The sequence below is a fragment of the Talpa occidentalis genome, unplaced genomic scaffold, assembly GCF_014898055.3.
Source record: "Talpa occidentalis isolate TD23 unplaced genomic scaffold, MPIMG_talOcc4v2.1 talOcc4.5, whole genome shotgun sequence".
Lineage (NCBI taxonomy): Eukaryota > Metazoa > Chordata > Mammalia > Eulipotyphla > Talpidae > Talpa > Talpa occidentalis.
Window position 1 is genome coordinate 39,643,346 of NW_023604861.1, and position 18,711 is coordinate 39,662,056.

General features: G+C 34.5%; 1 protein-coding gene across 2 annotated transcripts in view; it reads right to left on the minus strand.

Annotated features, from left to right (window-relative positions):
- The window catches only part of VWA8 (von Willebrand factor A domain containing 8), a 364,311-nt gene that overhangs the window by 162,979 nt on the left and 182,621 nt on the right, over nt 1-18,711 (minus strand). For both annotated transcript variants that reach the window (XM_054701470.1, XM_037526940.2), the window contains one exon: nt 16,956-17,032. In XM_054701470.1, the coding sequence (XP_054557445.1) occupies nt 16,956-17,032 (77 nt within the window). The remainder of the gene's footprint in view (nt 1-16,955; nt 17,033-18,711) is intronic.

Genomic DNA, 18,711 nt, shown 5'->3' on the forward strand with positions numbered 1-18,711 from the left:
AAATAAAATGATGCTTGAGCATGAATAAAAATACAACAGGAGAGAACTTTTTTTTCTTATTCTTCACTATCCTGCTTTTCTCAAAATGAATAATGACAGCATATGAAATTCAACTCAGCAACACTGTTTTGTGGATGTACCTATCTATACATGACAAGGTTTGGGAATTAATACAGATGTACAGATTATCCAGGTTCTTCTCTTTATCCTTCTGGTAATTTCCTTTGTGATGAATTTTTTTTAGCCTCCAAAATCACCTCCTGAGGGTGATTTCAGGGTCTGAAAGCTAGACTGCCTGCCTTCACTACAGACACAAGAGTTACATCATGACATTTGAATATTTTTGCCAGGATTAGGACTATCCACTAATATTGTCAAATCTACACACTATTTACCTGACCCTCCTTTAGATTAGGATCTTTAGGAGTATTAATTGTGATCTACCTGGATGTTGTGCACCTTCTCATATAAGATGTTTGATGTTCACATCACCTGTGATTATTGTAGCCAAAAATATCTGTACAGAAGTTGTAGGTGATAGGTAGGTTCAGATATTTTTAAGGGGATCAATTTTATATCTCATCTTCTACATATATACTATCTTAGAACGAAATAAAAACGAAAAAACAAAAAAACATGACCAACCTGGTCATGTCAGAGGGAATCAGACTTAATTTTAAATTACAGTAGTACCATTATTTACAAGAGTTTAAGACTGTCCTTTAAAACTACCCTCCCACTTACTCAAAGTAAAATGTGAAGTTATAATTGTGTTGTTTGGAGTACTTACTATGTGTAAGACACAACTTGGAATGGGAACTTTAAATCATAGTGCTATAAAATACTTCTGAAACTTCTATCCAAATGCCAAATTTTACCACATCTATTAAAATTATAAAGGTGTATCTATTTTTAAAAACCTAGTAACTATCACATAATTACAATCAAAGTCAAACTTAATATATCATTCAAATCATTGTTTTGCTTTCATAAAACAAATCTAATCAAAATCAATGAATTTTTTTTAAACTTTTGGGTTTTTTTTCTATTTTTTTTTAAAGATTTATTTATTTTTATACAAGAGCTGGGGTACAGGCCAGAGGCACAGGAGGGTGAAAGGATTCACCAGAGACAGAGTGGGGAACAGAAGAGGCAGACAACCAAAATACACTGCTGAGGAGAGCAGCGGGCTCAACAGGAGAGGTCTGCACGCCATGTGGGATTCTCGCTGGGATCGAACTGGCACTGCAGAAGCTGTGGACAGCTTCACAGTGCTGTGCTCAATCCGCTGCGCCACCAGGGAGGCTCTCAATGAATTGTTTTGAAGGGCAGTTATGGATAGCTGAAAAAGGACCTTGGAGTCAGACCAACCAGGATTCAAATTCTACTTCTTGCTCTACATTAGCTACAGATCTTGAGTAAGTAATAAAACCCACCCAGGTAGAACAGTTGAAGAGTAGCTAGCACAGTGTATGGCAGAGGGAAAAAGTAATTACATGTTGGCTATAGCTTTTTGTTATTGATATTGCTATCTATGTGACAAAGTTCCTTGTCTAGCTTCTACTTCATCTGCAGGGTTTTAATATATACTGGTACTTCTTGGAAATCCCTTCCCTGATGACCTTGCTGTATGTTCCCTTTGAGCCCTGGATTGCCTCTATTTCAGTCCTTAATCTAATCTAATATCAATCTTTCTATATATCCTGTAGACTCTGAGTGTATACTTTATCTACATTGTCCTCACCCTGTTACCAGCAGCTAATGAATTTCTGGCATGCATTAAGAATTCAGTAAATATTTGTTGAATAAATTAATGCATGAACAAATTAAAAAAAAGCTAAAAAAATTAAATGTTAATACTGAAGCTTATAGTACAGCACACAGCACATGGACTCCCAAATTTATTGGATCATGGAACTCTTTGTTTGTCCTTAAACACTAAGCTTGGAACTATAGAACCCATGTCAATAAATGTTAGGTTAGATTAAGGTTGACTCTTAGAGATACATAACCTTATTCATTTAAAAATGTGTATTAGAATAGTCATGTTGAGATACAAACTTGGAATTGGTGAGTCAAGAAGACAGTTTATGTCCATCACATGCTCTAATTGAGTTGAACATAGACTGACTATGTAGTGGGTAACTTTCTACATCAGTGTCCTCATTTACCAGGGGTTGATAAAGTATAATGGAAATACAATTATTGACATTACAATTTCTAAACTACCTGCTTTATTTGCACCTAGATGGCAAGCTTTTCCCTCTAACTAGATGAAATGATGACTGGGCTCTTAATTTCCTGGGGGTTTGACTGATTGACATTCCTGATTATTTTGAGCTCCCATCACACTGATGCTGGCTCTCATGAGTGTGGTAGCTCTACTATGGTCTACTGCTTCCCACAGCCCTAGCATTATACTTTTAAAAGACTCCAATATTATTATTTTGTCTTTGCTAAAATTCAAATGAATATGTATCTAAAACAAAACCTTGTGAGGGATATTAAGAAAACTGAAAATACATGGAAACAATTTATTGGTGCTTACCAACTTTAAGTGTGAGTATTTCTTAAGCAATATAATATTTAAGTCATATACTCATTACTGCAGGACATAAGTTATGCTACTTGTTGCTAAAATTAATTTTTAGGGTTTTAAACAAGTAAGAAGAGATTTTACAAGTAATCTCACTTAAATTCAAAGCTAATATTCTAGCAATACAGAAGGAAGAGGTAGGTGAGGAAGAGAAAGAGACGTATTCATATAGATTTTTATAGCAATATAATGAATTTCTCACCTCAGTTGTCAAATATTTAATGGGCAACAACATGACACCTCCCAGAACCAAAATGGAAAAAGGAACTCTTGTATCATTGTCAGCAGAAAGAAAATTCAGTTGTTACCTTAATAACTACAGTGCTTCATAACAGATTAAGAATAGGAAACATTAAAGAGCTTGTGCACAGCAAAAGAGACAATAACCAAAACAAAGAGAAACCCCACTGACTTGGAGAAAATTTTTGCACACAACACTAGTGATAAAGGACTGATCACAAAAATCTACAAAGAACTGATGAGACTCAAAAAACAAAACAAAACAAAACAAAAAAACACATAAAATAATCCAGTCAAAAAATCGGCAGAAGAGCTAAAAAGAAACTGCTCCAAAGAGGAAATGCAAATGGCCAACAGGCATATGAAAAAATGTTCAACATCACTTGTAATCAAAAGTACAATGAGATACCATCTTACACCTGTGAGAATGGCACATATTGAAAAAACTAGCAACAACAAATGTTGGTGAGGATGTGGAGAAAAAGAAACTCTCCTGCACTGCTGGTGGGAGTGCAAACTGGTCCAACCACTATGGAGAGCTGTGTGGAGATTCCTCAACCTACTAAAGATAGAGCTTCCATATGATCCAGCAATTCCATTCCTAGGTATTTACCCAAAGGACACAGAAACATTAATTCAAAAGGGCACCTGCACCCCTATGTTTATAGCAGCACTATTTACAATAGCTAAGCTTTGGAAACAACCCAAATGCCCAAAAACAGATGACTGGATCAAGAAGATGTGGTATATATACACAATGGAATATTACTCAGTAATCAAAAAAGATAAACTCATGCAATTTGCAGCAACTTGGATGGAGTTGGAAGGTATCATGCTCAGCGAAATAAGCCAGAAAGCAAAAGAAAAATACCGGATGGCCTCACTCATAGCAGGAATTTAGAAAACCTAAATAAGAGACCAGGAAAAAGACTAATTATAATAAAGTAAAAATCAAAATCAACAAGCAACTATAGACCAGAGACACACTACAGTGGGGGCCGGGGGGAGAAGAGGGATTAGGGTCAGAAAAAGAGGGTGGGAATTATATGGGGAATATAACCAAAATGAAAATGCATACATTATGTAAAAATGAAAAATGATGTAAGAATTATATAAAATATAATAATTTATTGAAAAAAAAGAATAGGAAATACAAGGTGTATTTCAACTTAAAAAAAAAAAGGCAAGTGAAATTGCTCTATAACACTTGAATTCTGATAGCATCACCTTGTCAAATTAGATTTCTTACAAGAAATAAAAATTGTAGCTTTGAAGGAACAAGCACAAATCAGATAATTTTCAAAAAGAAGTACAATGAAGAAAAATGAAAGGGGAATCATGGATTTCAGTGGAGTAGTCTGAGACAAAGAGGAATTTATAGGACAAAGTGGTTCTGTACTGTGTTTATTATTAATACTGCATCATACATTGGTGGAAAACGAAATGGAAAGCCACTAAAATTTGTAAGATGATATTCAACTTACAAAAATGCATTGGTTTATATTTCAGTAAATGCCATTGATTACATAAGATAGAAAACAATCCATTGTGTTCTGCATAGTACTTAATACAAAAAGAAAAAAACTTGCTTTTCAATATAAAATATTAAAAACTTAACAAATGAGAAGTTGACTACTATTGCCACTGGTAGCTTATAAACTGACTCTCAAAGGTAATTCTTTTTCATATAATATTTGATTAAAATCATTGGTCTGTATTTTTGAGCATCTTGGGTCAAACGATATTAATTCTTGATACAAATAAGCAATGACCCTAAGATATTATTTTATTTGCTACAATTTCAGTTCTAATATGATTGTTCAAGAATAGCCTTGACACACAGGCATATAAAAATTTTAATAGAGTCAACAATTTCAACATTACTGGGGAGATGAAATATTAAAATACATCTTAATCACATTTCCTTAGCCTAAAAGTTTCAAAAAGAGATGGCATTCCAGTATATCACAGTTACTAGTAACACTTGATGAATTAATTAGAATGTTCAGCTAACTGCTAAAATTGTTCTCACCTCTTGCTATCTTATACACTAAAGCTGTCCATTAATTAAAGCCTGTATCAATAAAGGGGCAACTCTAAAAATATATATATATATATATATATATGGCTAAATTTTATTCTTCTAACTCTGTGCTTTTAAAGTTTTTATTTAAATTGGAGTTATTACTATTTCAATGGTAATTTTGTTTTTTTTTTTTTATAGAGGCATGTTTTATTTATTTATTTGTTTCTTTGTTTGTTTATACATGCACTGGGTACAGTCAGAAGCGCGGGAGGGTGAGAGAATTCACCAGAGCCAGAGCGGGGAGCAGAGCAGGCAGAAGGACCGAAGTACACTGCTGAGGGGAGCAGCGGGCGGCAGGAGAGGTCTGCGCGCCATGAGGGACCCTCCTCCGGTGGCCGGGGAGCAGCCGGGGATCGAACCGGCGCTGCAGAGGCTGCGGGCAGCTTCGCAACCCAGCGCTCAACCGCTGCGCCACCGGGGAGGCCCTTCAATGGTAATTTTGAATGGATCCAGACTCAATTCAAGTAACTAGCCTGTAGAACAGGTTTTTGTCAAAATAAGAAAATCAGCCTCAGGAGATCAAGCACAATCTGTTCTGAACTTCTGCTTGTAAAGGTACATTAGGCTATTATTTTCTAATTTATTGAGGTGCAAAGCTCAAAATAGTGATGTTTATTTTGAGGAAGTTATTTTACTGGGTTGTATTTAAATTGCTTTATAACTAGCTTTCTTTTAGAAAAACAATGATAGATCAACATAAAAGAGAAGGGACAAAGATGACACAAGAGTTTCAAAAAAAATTTTTCTCAGTTAGCTCATTAAAGTATAAATGGTAATTATGAATGGTTCACATAAGTACTTATGTGGCACATAGGTACCACTTAGTATATCTTTGCTCAATTCTTAATGATTTTGAATATAGAATGATACTTTTTGCCAATAAGATATAAGCATAACATTACTGATTAAGAAGAAGTGCGAGCTATTGGAATATTTTTTCAGTGTAGAATTCATGCCAACATTAAGAAGGTCATTTCCACAATTCTTATTTTAAATAAGTAATGAAAGAAAAGGAGCATTAATAATAATTTCAACAACAGAGAGAATACTGAGACAGAGATGATACAAATACATTTAAGAATTGATGTTTACAAACATTCTGGGCTCTCTGCTGAATAGCAGCACATTACCCTTCTACTCCTGCCAAAAAAAAAGACACACTTATTTCAACAAGTTGGGAAAGAGACATCTCCAGACCCTTAAACAGAAGCAGTACATATTACAAGCAATGTTGCCATCTAATACACAAAAAGGAAGAAACAAATGAGCTATGATTATTGCAGTGTTAGTTAAAAGCCAGAGCTGGATTTAAGTCTGGTCCTCCTACTTTAAGCAATAACTTTTTGAAACCCAAGATTATCCCTCTTTACAGAGGGAATTAAAATAGAAGATATTATGGGATATACTAGAGTAAAAAGTAAGGAAAATAACAGAGGAGGAGTATTACTATTTATTATTATATGTGCTTTGAATGCGTTGAAGGAAAAGTTCCTTTCAGTGAGATCAGCAAAGTAAGTGTTTCTGTCAAAAAGACTAAAAGGATTCCAGCTCTTAAAATAGTTGTTTTGGAGCACAAATAGTTTTTATCTAGTAGTCAATCACTCATCACTAATATGTCCAGATGCAAAAAAATCCTAACAAACCATAAAAGGAAGACATTACGGGGAGAATATTTACGGAAGGAAGTTTACTATCGTGTAACACTTTGCTCTTCAGAGGTAGGTGCTTGCTGGGAATAGCAGGTAGAGAATAACCACAGTGAAACTGTCATCTGATGGAAGGTAAACATTTAAAAATATGTTGTTTCAACAGAAAAAACAAAGAATTCAACTGAAAAAAGCTGAAGAGCTAAATAGACACTCTCCAAAGAAGATGTACAGATGGCCAACAGGCACATGAAAAAAAAGTTTAATATCACTTATTATCAGGGAAAAGCAAATCAAAAACACAATGACACATATATTCTCTCACTCCCATGAAAATGGACCATATTTTAAAAAAAAGCCCAAAAACCAGAAAATCGAGAAACAAGTGTTGGTAAGGGTGTAGAGAAAATGCTATCCCTGTACACTGTTGACTGGAATGTAGACTGCTCCAGCCTCTATGGAAAACAATATGGAGACTTTAAAAATTTTTAAGAATATGTGTATTATATGATCTAGCAGGTACTGGATACCTTGCAAGATACTCCTAGGTACCTATCCAAAAGAATACAAAACACTGTTCAAAGGGATTTGATGTACTCCTATGTTCATTGCAGCACTATTTATAATTAGCCAAGCTATGAAAACAAGCAAAGTGCCCAGGACAGGTGAATGGATTAAGATGTGGTCCATATACACTGGAGATTATGCTACATAAAATAAACCAAAGGAGAACAACAAATACTGTATTGCATCACTTAATATGTCAAAGACTGAGAAACAAAACAAAGGAACTAAACCAAAACAAAGCCTAGATATATGATTGCAGAACTGAGGCTACTTGAAGGGAAAGTGGGTGGGGACAAAGAGGAGAGTAGGTCCCATAGTATAAGGTAAAGATATATGGGTCTCTGAGTGGTAGGTGTGGTGATACATATCTGCGGAGGTGTGAGCCGATTCCACTGAATCTCAATAATAAAAATAAAAGTAAAAACAAACAAGACAAAAATTACAAGTAAAATTTAAAATTATGCTGAGTTTTCAAAATTTACTTACCCTCCTCATCACATCTCCTAGTACTATATTAATACTATTAAAAATAAATTTCTCCAATATTCAAAGCCAAGCTGATAATCAAATCTTGTAACAAACTCTAAAACTTTCAAAGTTGGCTAATCTTTAAAAACAAATCTACTGAAATGCTATCTTAAACACTGGATCTTTTATCTTGACTCTGAAAACCAAGGTTTCTTGGTAAATTTTAGATATTCAGTGACCTAAATTCTTTGTAGGAACTTCATTTACCTTTTCCAGAAAAAAAACAACCCCAAAACAGTATGAAGGCCCGTTTTTTCTCTTTTTCTTTGCCATTAAAGAAATGCATTTTCTAATACACTTTTTAAAAAGAATTAATGAATGGAATACAGATTAATATCACTTATTATTAAAAGATTAAAAAACAAAATTGAATGAGTATATGAGAATGCACACACAGATAAAACCAGGGTGTGAGGCTTGGTGAATGAAAACACAGGATGTTTTCATTTATATTTTGTGAAACTTTCACTAATTGTGAAGCAATATGGAAGTGTGATAGAGTAAAAAACTATGCTCACTTTTTCATATCAGGGCATTCCAAATCTTTCATTCAATAAATATTTATTCAACAACTACTAATGGGGACTAGTTTAGATGTTGAAGAATTTGAAGGTAAAAAATTTCTTTCCTTGATGAGCTTAAATTAATAATATATTTATGTGAAATAATCTTACCAGTAGTAATTACCACTGGTAATCATACTAGTGATATACCATCTTTGGTACAGTGTGAACTGTATCTTTCATGAGGTTAAATAGCAAAACATACTTTACTACAGGCAATTTAAAACAAAAACATTTTTAATCAACTAAAACAAATAATAAACTAGCCTGCTTCAAGTCCATCAGCTCTCCATGAAGTGGGGCAGGCATTTTATTTTGATTAATAATCCAAAACATACTTCTCTTGTAATACTACCTAAAATATAAGTTGTATTTTGTATTTGTTATAATATTTTTGGCATATTATAAGCCATGAATTATTTTATCTTCATTTCTGGTTGTATGTCAACTGGAAAGTATTCTCAATGCTCCAGTTTTAAAGCTATCACACTTTTACCATTTGAATCAAGTGGTAAATAGTATGGGAATAAGTATTGTATTTGAAGAACTCTTCAAATCTGTTTAAGGAAATCTGTTTAAGTTTTCCATAATTTATCTAAAGTTTTTATGATAAATTTTCTTAAAGGAAGACACTACTGCATCATAAGAAAACAATATACACTATTTATAGCAGCCAAAGTTAGAGATTGTTTAAACCCCACTCTATTTTCCAGTGTCATTTAATGGCAGAGAAGAAGAAACAAATAGAGATGAAACAAATTAGAGGTCAGTGGACTAAAGCAACTCTATAAGCATATTTGTCATCTTGTATTTTATCTTGAAACTAGCTAGGTGTTTTGAACAGTATTCCTTAACATACCCTCCAATTTCAGTACAAAGATGTTTAAGTCATTATTAGGAAAAGACCCTTCAGAAAACTGGGCTGAGCAGAAGACAGTTGACACTGCATAGCAAGTTCAACATCTGGCAGCTTTTTCTGGCCTGGTATCTATCACATTATTTCTTGAACCCAAAATTAAATAAGTGATTATAAATGGCAATCTTTTTTTTTTTTTTCCCACTGCTTTATGAACTGTGTCAAGATAATCACTGGGGAGGAACTCCAGAATGATGCTGACAAGGTAGTATGTGCATCATTTTCTGACTTTTGCTGGTGGGTATTTCAGTAACTGCACCTTTAATATAAAGACAGCAAATAATTTATGTCATCTGGGGACTGACACATTCTTTCATCTCCTCAGCAATTTCTTCTACTTATTCTTTCAGGTTGTGTATGGGGATGTTGATTTGTCCTGTTCTCTCATTGAGTTTAGGTATTATTGCTGTTTATTTAAGGTTATTAGTATCTCTAAATCCACATTAAAAAAATAGAAAGCACTTAATACATACATGATACTTTTACTAAACAGGTAGGTTTGCAGAGGTAAAAGACTGGATATTGGCTACTGTCCATCAGTGCCATTTAAATGTCAACTTTCTTAGTGTCCTTTCCTGGACAGCCTACTAAAATTGTAAACCCTACTCCATTCCCCTTCACCACTTTCTTTTTTCCCTATGGCACTTACTATCCAACATATTACACATTTTAATTGTTCTCTTTTCTCCCTAGCAACTAGAATATAAACATGCAGGCTGGTGTTTCTAGCACTTTTATTAGGCTGAAATCACACATATTTAGAAAAGTAACCAGTATGTAACAGGTGTTCCAGTATATAATAAATGTTCATTGAAATGGATGCAATCCAGCCATCTACTTCCATCATGTACCCTGAGGCTGTACTTAGTTACTGGTAGTTCCATAAGCCTTCTAGGTTCCCTGGAAACATTTTTCTTTCCTTCTCCCCACTTTGTCTAACAAAGCGTGAAAAACCTATTCCTTAAAGATTCAGCTCACATATCACCTCCTGACGTATTACTTACTTCTCACCTCTATCCTTAAACTCTTGTTGTTCAATGACTGTCCCCTTGTAGATACCACATATAGATAAGCAGATATCATCATTTTTTGATACACCTGGTGATTATCACCATGTATCATATCTTCTATGTTGCATGGTATTTAAAACACATGAATGTTTTAAACAAATACTATATATTTCCAATGTGTAAAGCAGATTATTAGTTGTGAAAGCTTGTGAAATGAAAAATTAGTTCAGAGATCCTGCTCTCAAGAACTCACATGACTAGAGTTAGATATAAGACAAATATAATTCATGTTGGAATATGATAAAGGCTACATAATAGAAGTTAAAAAAAATTTGTTGGGGACGCAACAGGGTATCTTGATGATTAAATATGATCTTATTTGCAAGGGATGGGTAGAGGGTGCTTCCAAGCAGCAGAACAGACAAACATGAAGAGGTTTGGAACTATAAGAGTATATCTGGAGCTACTGAGTATCTCTAGAATACATCTACATGGAGGGCAATGGAGCTGGATAGACACAGTGAGTTGGAGTGCATAGTTTTCTTAAACATCAGGCTCAAGAGTCTGACTTTTATTTCATGGAAATGGAGGACCACCATCTTACCCACTTCAGAGAGGACTCTCTAACTCAAAGATGGATGGGAAAAAATAACTTGCATTTATTCATTTAACAAATGTTTATTAAGCATCTACTGTACTCCAGACATCAAGTTAGAGACAATTCAAAGACCTATCCTCCCTGAAGGAGAGCTCACTATCTAGAAGGGGAAACAGAAGTGGGAATATATAATTGTGATAATCTCATGGACAATAAAAGAGCCTGTTCTAGGTCAGTGGTTCTAAATGTACTACCAATAAAATTTTTTTTTGAGAAGGTTCTTTCTAAAACATATAAAAATAGAAACAGAAAGTGAGTTAAAGATGAGAAAACAGTAACTTAAAAACATTTTTAGATTTTATTTTGTTAACAATACAAAACATCTTTTGTTCTCATTAATAATTAAAGAAGGATATTTTGGAGAGAACAATATGATTGATACTTTATTATTTGTGCAATTTAAAGATCTAGTCCTAAATTCAGTTTATTTTGATACTTATTTTAATGGCTATCATAGCTAAAAGAGAGATTACCAAAACATGTAGAAATGCAACTTTCACTGCATTCTCTACCACTTAACATACATCAAACATACAAAGGTTTTTTGTTACATTAGGCTTGGGAATTTCCATCTTTCCTGATGTCAATCAGTGGTTCTGCAAACTAATTGGACAGAGTCACATTTTATATTTTGAATAAATATGCTAAAAACTCACTGAAACCCTTCATTTATATTCCTTTTTTACTGATAACATGGTCGGAGACTGTATTTCAAATTGTTGTAGTGTGAAAACAAGAGACATTTTAGGAATGCATTATCTATTTCTACCTTTCAGTACCTCTGACACCAAATGTGTGGGTTTTCCACACCCATCAATTCTGAGACACTTGGTGTCCTACTAGCCAATTCAATTCTGACTCTGGCTACATGGAGTCAGCACAGACTTCACAGATCCCAGTCCCACAAGACTGTTCCCTCATTAGATATGAATTGCAAATAGCGAGTTTCTTTCTGATCAACTAGCCATAAACCAGGGGTTCCCATTAACTTCTCAGGTTCAATAATTTGCCAGGACAGCTCTCAGAACATAGGAAGCAAGAAGGCACCTTTTTCACTACTACACCTACTGGTTTAATATAAAGGCTACAACTAAGAAAAGGCCAAATGGAGGAGATGCATGAAGGCAAGGGATGGATATAGGGAATATAAGTTTCTAAGTCCTCTCTGGGTGTCCTCCTTCAGTGAATTTGCAATGGAGATTAGTGTGAAATTATGACTTTCTTGACATAAAATGGTTTTCAAGTTAAAAAACCGTGTTGGAAATAAAAACTAAATTGGTAATAGTGATTGACTTGAAGAAGGGGAGATGAGATTGGAGGTAGTGGTTAAAGGGACTTCTGCTATTATTCCAGCACTTTATTTCTGCACGAGGAAAAGTAGAATCAAATTAAAAAAAAATATGAAGAGCTGTTAAATTTGAGTATGTGTTACATATTTTTGTTTAAATTTTTTGGATGTTTAAAGTTTTTCTCAAACTGAAAAAGTACATAACACTTGAAAGGAATGTGACTATTCTCTAGTGGCAAGGAATATAACAAAACTAAGAAAAAATATACACTGCATCAGTGGTTCTCAAGCTTATGAAGCCCGTGATTTAGAAAATAAAAATGAAAAAGAATCCCATAGGATCCTTCTTGTTTCTAGTTTCATCTTCCAAAAAAGCCTACAGCAAGCCGCTTGCTGCTATCTTCAGTTTGAAGGTCTGTTTGCAGCTCTGACTCACCAGCCTCTAAAACCCACAAATATTCAGTGGATGTACTGAAACGAGCAAAGCAGTGTTGCTTGAGAGGAACATCACAAAAAGACCATAGGATTTAATTTTATGTTTTTAATGTACCATTTGGTGACAGAATAGAAAAAAGAACTATTATATTGACTGATGCTGTATCTCAGAGGAGGCGTGATTAAGAGACAAAATATGGTTACTAATATGGAAAAGTGATCGAGAAAACAGAAAGTAAAATTTAATAAGGATATCACTATTGGCCAAAATGGGAAAATATGGACTAACCAGCAAAAAGAAAATAGTTGGGATGAACTTGAACAAGGATTAGGAACTTAAAAAATCGAGCTATAGTTCATAGACTATAGAATGTACGAATTGGCCAACTAACAATCTTACCATATGGCTAGCACTTTAGTGAGGAACCTAATTAATTACTATTTGATGAGCACAATAAACACAAAAAGAAGTGAGCACAGTGGTTGGAACATAGGACTGAAGCAGACAGCAGGAAGCCAGCTGTTTGATCCAGCCAGGCTGTTTACCCTCCTGTGCCTCAGTGTCCTCACTTGCAAAACAGAGATGGCAAAAGCACTGATCTCATAGAGTTGTAGTGAACAGTAAAGAGATAAAACTTGACAACAGTTTAGAAGAGTGCTTGGCACACTTTAGTTGCTATGTACATGTTTATTTAAGAAACAAAAATAATAGAGGAATTACTCTTCTAGAGAAGAGTAAAAATTATTACAAACCTAATGGTCTACAAGGAAATGTTAGGGGTACTAGCATAATTCATTTTGTAAAACTGAGCCAGTAGAGGCATAATTAGTAAAAACAAAAACAAAAAACTGCTGCCCAAGTACCGATAAAAATATTTCTACCATAGTCAAGAGAATTCATAGTAGGGAAGATGAGACACAAAGAGTACCCCTAACCTTTTATGTGCAGCTAAGTCTGACAAGTCTTCAGTTGCCTTTTGCTCTTACCACTGCTAAGAATGTCTTGGTGGGTTAAAAATAATTATTTCCATGAGACTTCAGAAAGCTTTCACAATTGCTATTTTCTCCCAAAACATTTATTTGCTCTGGGACTTTGTGGATTTCAAAATTTATATTGTTATAGTCAATCTTCTTCAGCCTCAGGAAAGCTTTGCATGTTAAATTATGCTGTGATTTTTGAGATACACTTATGTTGAGGTAACACTGGTTCATAGCCTCATGTAATTTTTGGATGTCAAATGCTATAATTCTACCTCCCTCAACATCAGATCACTATCACACCAAAAGTCTAGTTTCCATCTATCTCCACATACTTGGCCCCTTGCCCATTATGCTGTGCGCTCAGCATGCCATCAGTCTCTCCAGGTTATTTGATTTGAAGATGATGAGTACTATAGTTTTATACTTCATTTTATCTCATTTGATTTCACATAGAAAATATACACAAAAATCTGAAGGTGAAAGGCAGCTGTTTTAACAATAACCATTCATCAAGCAATATTTTAAACATCCCAGGGGTTACAGCACTAATAAAACGCAGTCAATGGTCTAATACATACATAGATAAGAGGCCTCTATTCAGTTCTAAAACCACCATCAGCGCCCCAAGGTAGGGATGGGTGATCATAGGGGAGTTTGAGAATTAGCACATATCTAGTCATTTCAGCAAATACTTACTGAGTGTCCACTGTGCACTGGGAACCATACAAAGCACTTGCCTCATGACTGGTAGACTTTACCTAACCTGCAGGTTATTCTTCAGTTCCAATCCCACCAACCTCCATTTAGTTATCAAGGCTTCTAAAATTAGCCAGTAAAACCTATTTAAATATGTCCATCCCTTCCATTCTCAGTGTCAATATATTTGTTCAGCCCAGCAATTTTATCTGGATTATTGCCAATAACCTTCTAGTGTTTTCCTGAGTCAAGTCTTAGCTGATTCTGATCTGCTCATAGATTGTGGTCATAATAGTTCTTGCTTTAAGTCTATCACATTACATTCAGAATAAAAATGCAACTTCAGCAAGGCCTGTAAATCTGCTATAAGGCCCACACGTTTCTATTGTCATCAACACACATTATCCCATGCCACACTAAGCTGCATCTCACGTCCTAGTTTTTAGATAGCCTGATTTTGATAATCATAACACCACTTTCTTTTTGTTCTGCACTTAGAAAAATGCCTACTTACCCCTTAAGGCTCAGTTTGAGCACCAACTTCTTCAGATATCTTTCACACTATCACATACATAAACTCAGGAGGTTGGCACCACTCCTCCAGGTTCCCAAAGAACCTGTATGTGCCTCTTTCCTGACTCACACACAACACTGTATTACACATTGCTGAATTCTCCCCCACTGACAAGCACCTCTAAGTTGCGATCAATATCATCATCTGTATACATCATCAGTGTCTAAACAGCCATTGACAAACAATGAGAACCTGATAGTCACAAATTAGATGAATGAATTAATATAGAATGAATAAACCTGACCTCTATTCTCAGAAAAGTTCCTTATTTAGTCGGGTAGACATAACTGGGGAAAGAGGAGAGAATGCTTAAGATTTAGAAACGAACTATAATGTAGATCTTAGTGAGTTAAGAATGTGGGGTATGTGGCATGAAACCAATATCTATTAGTTTCTTTAAATATTTAGTGCCTAAAATGTGCCAGGCACTGGTTGGTCCTCTGCACACATCCTTTCATTTGATTGTCATAAACGCTCTGCGAGTTCAATTTGATATGTACAGAAATTTCAATTTAATATTTACAGGAATTATGAATTAAGAAGTAGAAGGTCACAAAAAATTTAATGGTGAAGACATGATTTGAGCTCTGATATCTGAGTTCTTTCTATCACAATGGTACAAATTCAGCTTTATGGAGCTTCGGAGGAGGGAACAGTTATGTTCAGAAAAGCTTCTGTGTGAAGAAACAATGGGCCAAATGTTGAAGGATTAGTGGGAAAAGAGTGCAATTTTGAAGGAGAAATGAAGACAGGCATAGACACAAATTTAAAACTTGTAAAACAGAGAATGGTCCAGCCCAGAATAAACTGAGCACACAGGAAGAAAATACCACTGGAGGAAGAGGTTAAGACTATATTGGAGGACCTGGGAACTCTATAACAGGTAGCAATATTTAAAAAGTAACCAAGTACACACATAGGTCATACTAATGACTAGACCCGTGCTGTCATCTTCATATACAAAGGGCAAATGCAAACAAATGAAAAATCTGGTAACATAAGTAATTCAAAGTCCAAAGATAATTCTGATTTTAATATCGAACTTTACTTTTATCTAAGGAGGAAAGAGTTAAGTAAGTTGACATATCAAGTGTCCTCTTTGGTGTCAAATGAACACAATGTTGTGGAAAAACATGTGAACAAATGCATTTCACATTTGCCAATGTAGTCTCTTCTGTTCGAAATATGCACCATGAAAGTAATTAGATCCACTAATCTTTTGAATTACCTAAGTCACTCTCTTAGGACAATATCTTTATCTTGCTTTTTAACTAAAGCCATGAATTTCTCAGCTTGCTCATTTTGAGAGCTGAGCATTAAAATGTAAGATGGCCATAGTTACAAGTACACTGGTTGTATGTTTTACTCCTGTGTTTGGTGATGATTTTACCTATCAAGACTATGTTATGCATAACTCATTAGTAATTTTGTTGGCATGAATCCATAAACTAAATTGACTGGACCGACTGTTTAGATGGTAACATCGCAAACCTTTTAAAAGGGATCTAAAATAAACAAAGGCAAAAGCCTAAGTAGGCCAGCCATAGATCAGAGAAGTCCTAAACATTTTTTTTGATGCTATTTATGGGTCCTTTAAAACATATGTTCTCTCATAGCAAGTTTGTGAGTTTAAATTTCATGGCAAATATAGCCCTAAAGCTGTATATAATAAAGAAAAAAACTGCATTGAAATTAGAGGGAATGTTTAACAAATTAGTTTAATAAAAATTCCTCAATCTTATATATCTAAAATAGAAATGAAGATTTACTTCCTCCATATTTTTGAGTTTCTTATCCCACATCTAAGATTCATGTGGTTTATTGTTTCTCCTTGTGAGCTTTTTTAGTTCTGTTAGAGAGTGGACTTACCCTCTACATATTTTTCTTCTAATTTAAAAGCCTTTATGTTGATGAAATCTGTTTCTAGAATGTAATGATCATCACTCTCTGTCCACAAAACATCTATTAATTTATGTTTATAAAGCATTAGTCACCCTAAAAATAAATTTTGCATGGTTTTATTACCTTTAACAGAGAGGGGAGATAAGAGCAGGAAGAAGAGAAATGAAATTTGTTTATAAAATGACCTTTGAGAAAGTATTTTTAAATTGTTGTAGGAGGAAAATAAATGATTAAACCAGATTTTTAGAGGTTTTATCTTAACCTCTTACCTGTGCAGTTGGATATATTCTCGGGGTCTGTTGAGCAGGTGAAGGAATCTATCGACAATCTTGTTTTTTCCTACACCCTGTAATTATACAAAAATATTAAACAAAATGAGACACTAATCTGGAGTAAAAAAGACAGAAGACTTTTCTACCAAATATACTTTCTTAAAGTTGTACTATTTTAACTTATGTTTAATGAAAACCAAACTGGCAATCACATTTAGCACATATATATATGTGACATAAAGGTTTTTTATTTTTAAATTCTTTAATTTTTACACATAAAGGCTTTTTATTTTTAAATTCACTTCTAAATATACTAGTTCTAAGCCCTTCTTATTTTAAAAATAAATTCATAATTATTTTTAGTCTCCTATAATTTTCTGTTTTCTGTTCTATAATTTTAGACTTTACAGCAGAGTATTAACTGTTTTAGATTTAAAGAGTGGCATGAAATATGAACAAGTAAGTGTAAAAACTGATTTTTCTAATTAGTTCTTTACAAGTATGATTTTCAATTATAGGATGATAAATATTAAAGTGTACTTCTGCTTAAATCAAATACTGATTTCTTCTTTAATCATAGAGTCCTTTAAATCCCTGAAATCGGGCCTCCCCGGTGGCGCAGCGGTTGAGCACTGGGTTGCGAAGCTGCCCGCAGCCTCTGCAGCGCTGGTTCCATCCCCGGCCACCGGGCGAGGGTCCCACATGGCGCGCAGACCTCTCCTGCAGCCCGCTGCTCCCCTCAGCCATGTACTTCGTCTGTCTGCCTGTTCTGCTCTCTGCTCTGGCTTCAGTGAATTCTCTCACCCTCCCGACTTCTGACTGTACCCAATGCTTGTATAAATAAATAAATAAATCTTTACCCAAAAAAAAAAAAAAAAAAAAAGAGCTTCCTTTAAAAATAAATAAATAAATCCCTGAAATCTAAAATTACAACCAATGTTTATTAATATGTCTCAACTATATGTTATAGGTATTATACTAGCTGAGAGCGGTATATAATTGCAAATAAAATAGCTACAGCACCTGGTGACATTCACAGCTTATAATCTAGTAGGAAACACAGGCAATTAAGCAAGTATAATAGATAACACATATGATGAGTGTTTTGCTCTGGGGCATCCAAGACACTTAAAAATTTAATCTAGGGGCTAAGGAAGGTTCACCACACACATTGATACTTAAGTTGCAATATTAAGGAATTAAAGAACTAAAAAGAAAGGAGAAAGAGGGTGTTCTAGGTACAGAGAACACAGTATGTAAATGTTAGTGGGTGACAGTGAGCGGGAGAGCTGCATAGGTCTAGAAGAAGCCAAAGACAACATAGGAGTGAAGGGGAGAATGGCAACTAAGTCTAGAATGGTAGGCAAGGTCTAGCTTTGACAACATTTTTGGAAAACCACTTAAAAGAGTTTTACTTAAAAATAAATTTTAATTTATTAAAATTCTCATTTTTCCTAAAAGCAATGAGAAGCCAACGAAGTAAATTTTGATTTTTGGAAAATCATTCTGGTCTAGCTGTGAGTAAGAATGAAAACAAAGAAGAGAAGTTTGTAAACTCATTAAAAATTTTAGGCAGGCGATGAAGGTAGGTTAAAGTAAGGAGAAGAGAAAAAGGGATGGTTTTGAGAGAAATTTAGGGAAAAGAACTGACAAGATGTGATAGTTCAGATGTGATGACTGGATGAGGAAAGGAAGTCTGATTATCTGTCTTGAGCAACAGGGTAGAAAGTGGGAACATTTGCTGAGATGTGAA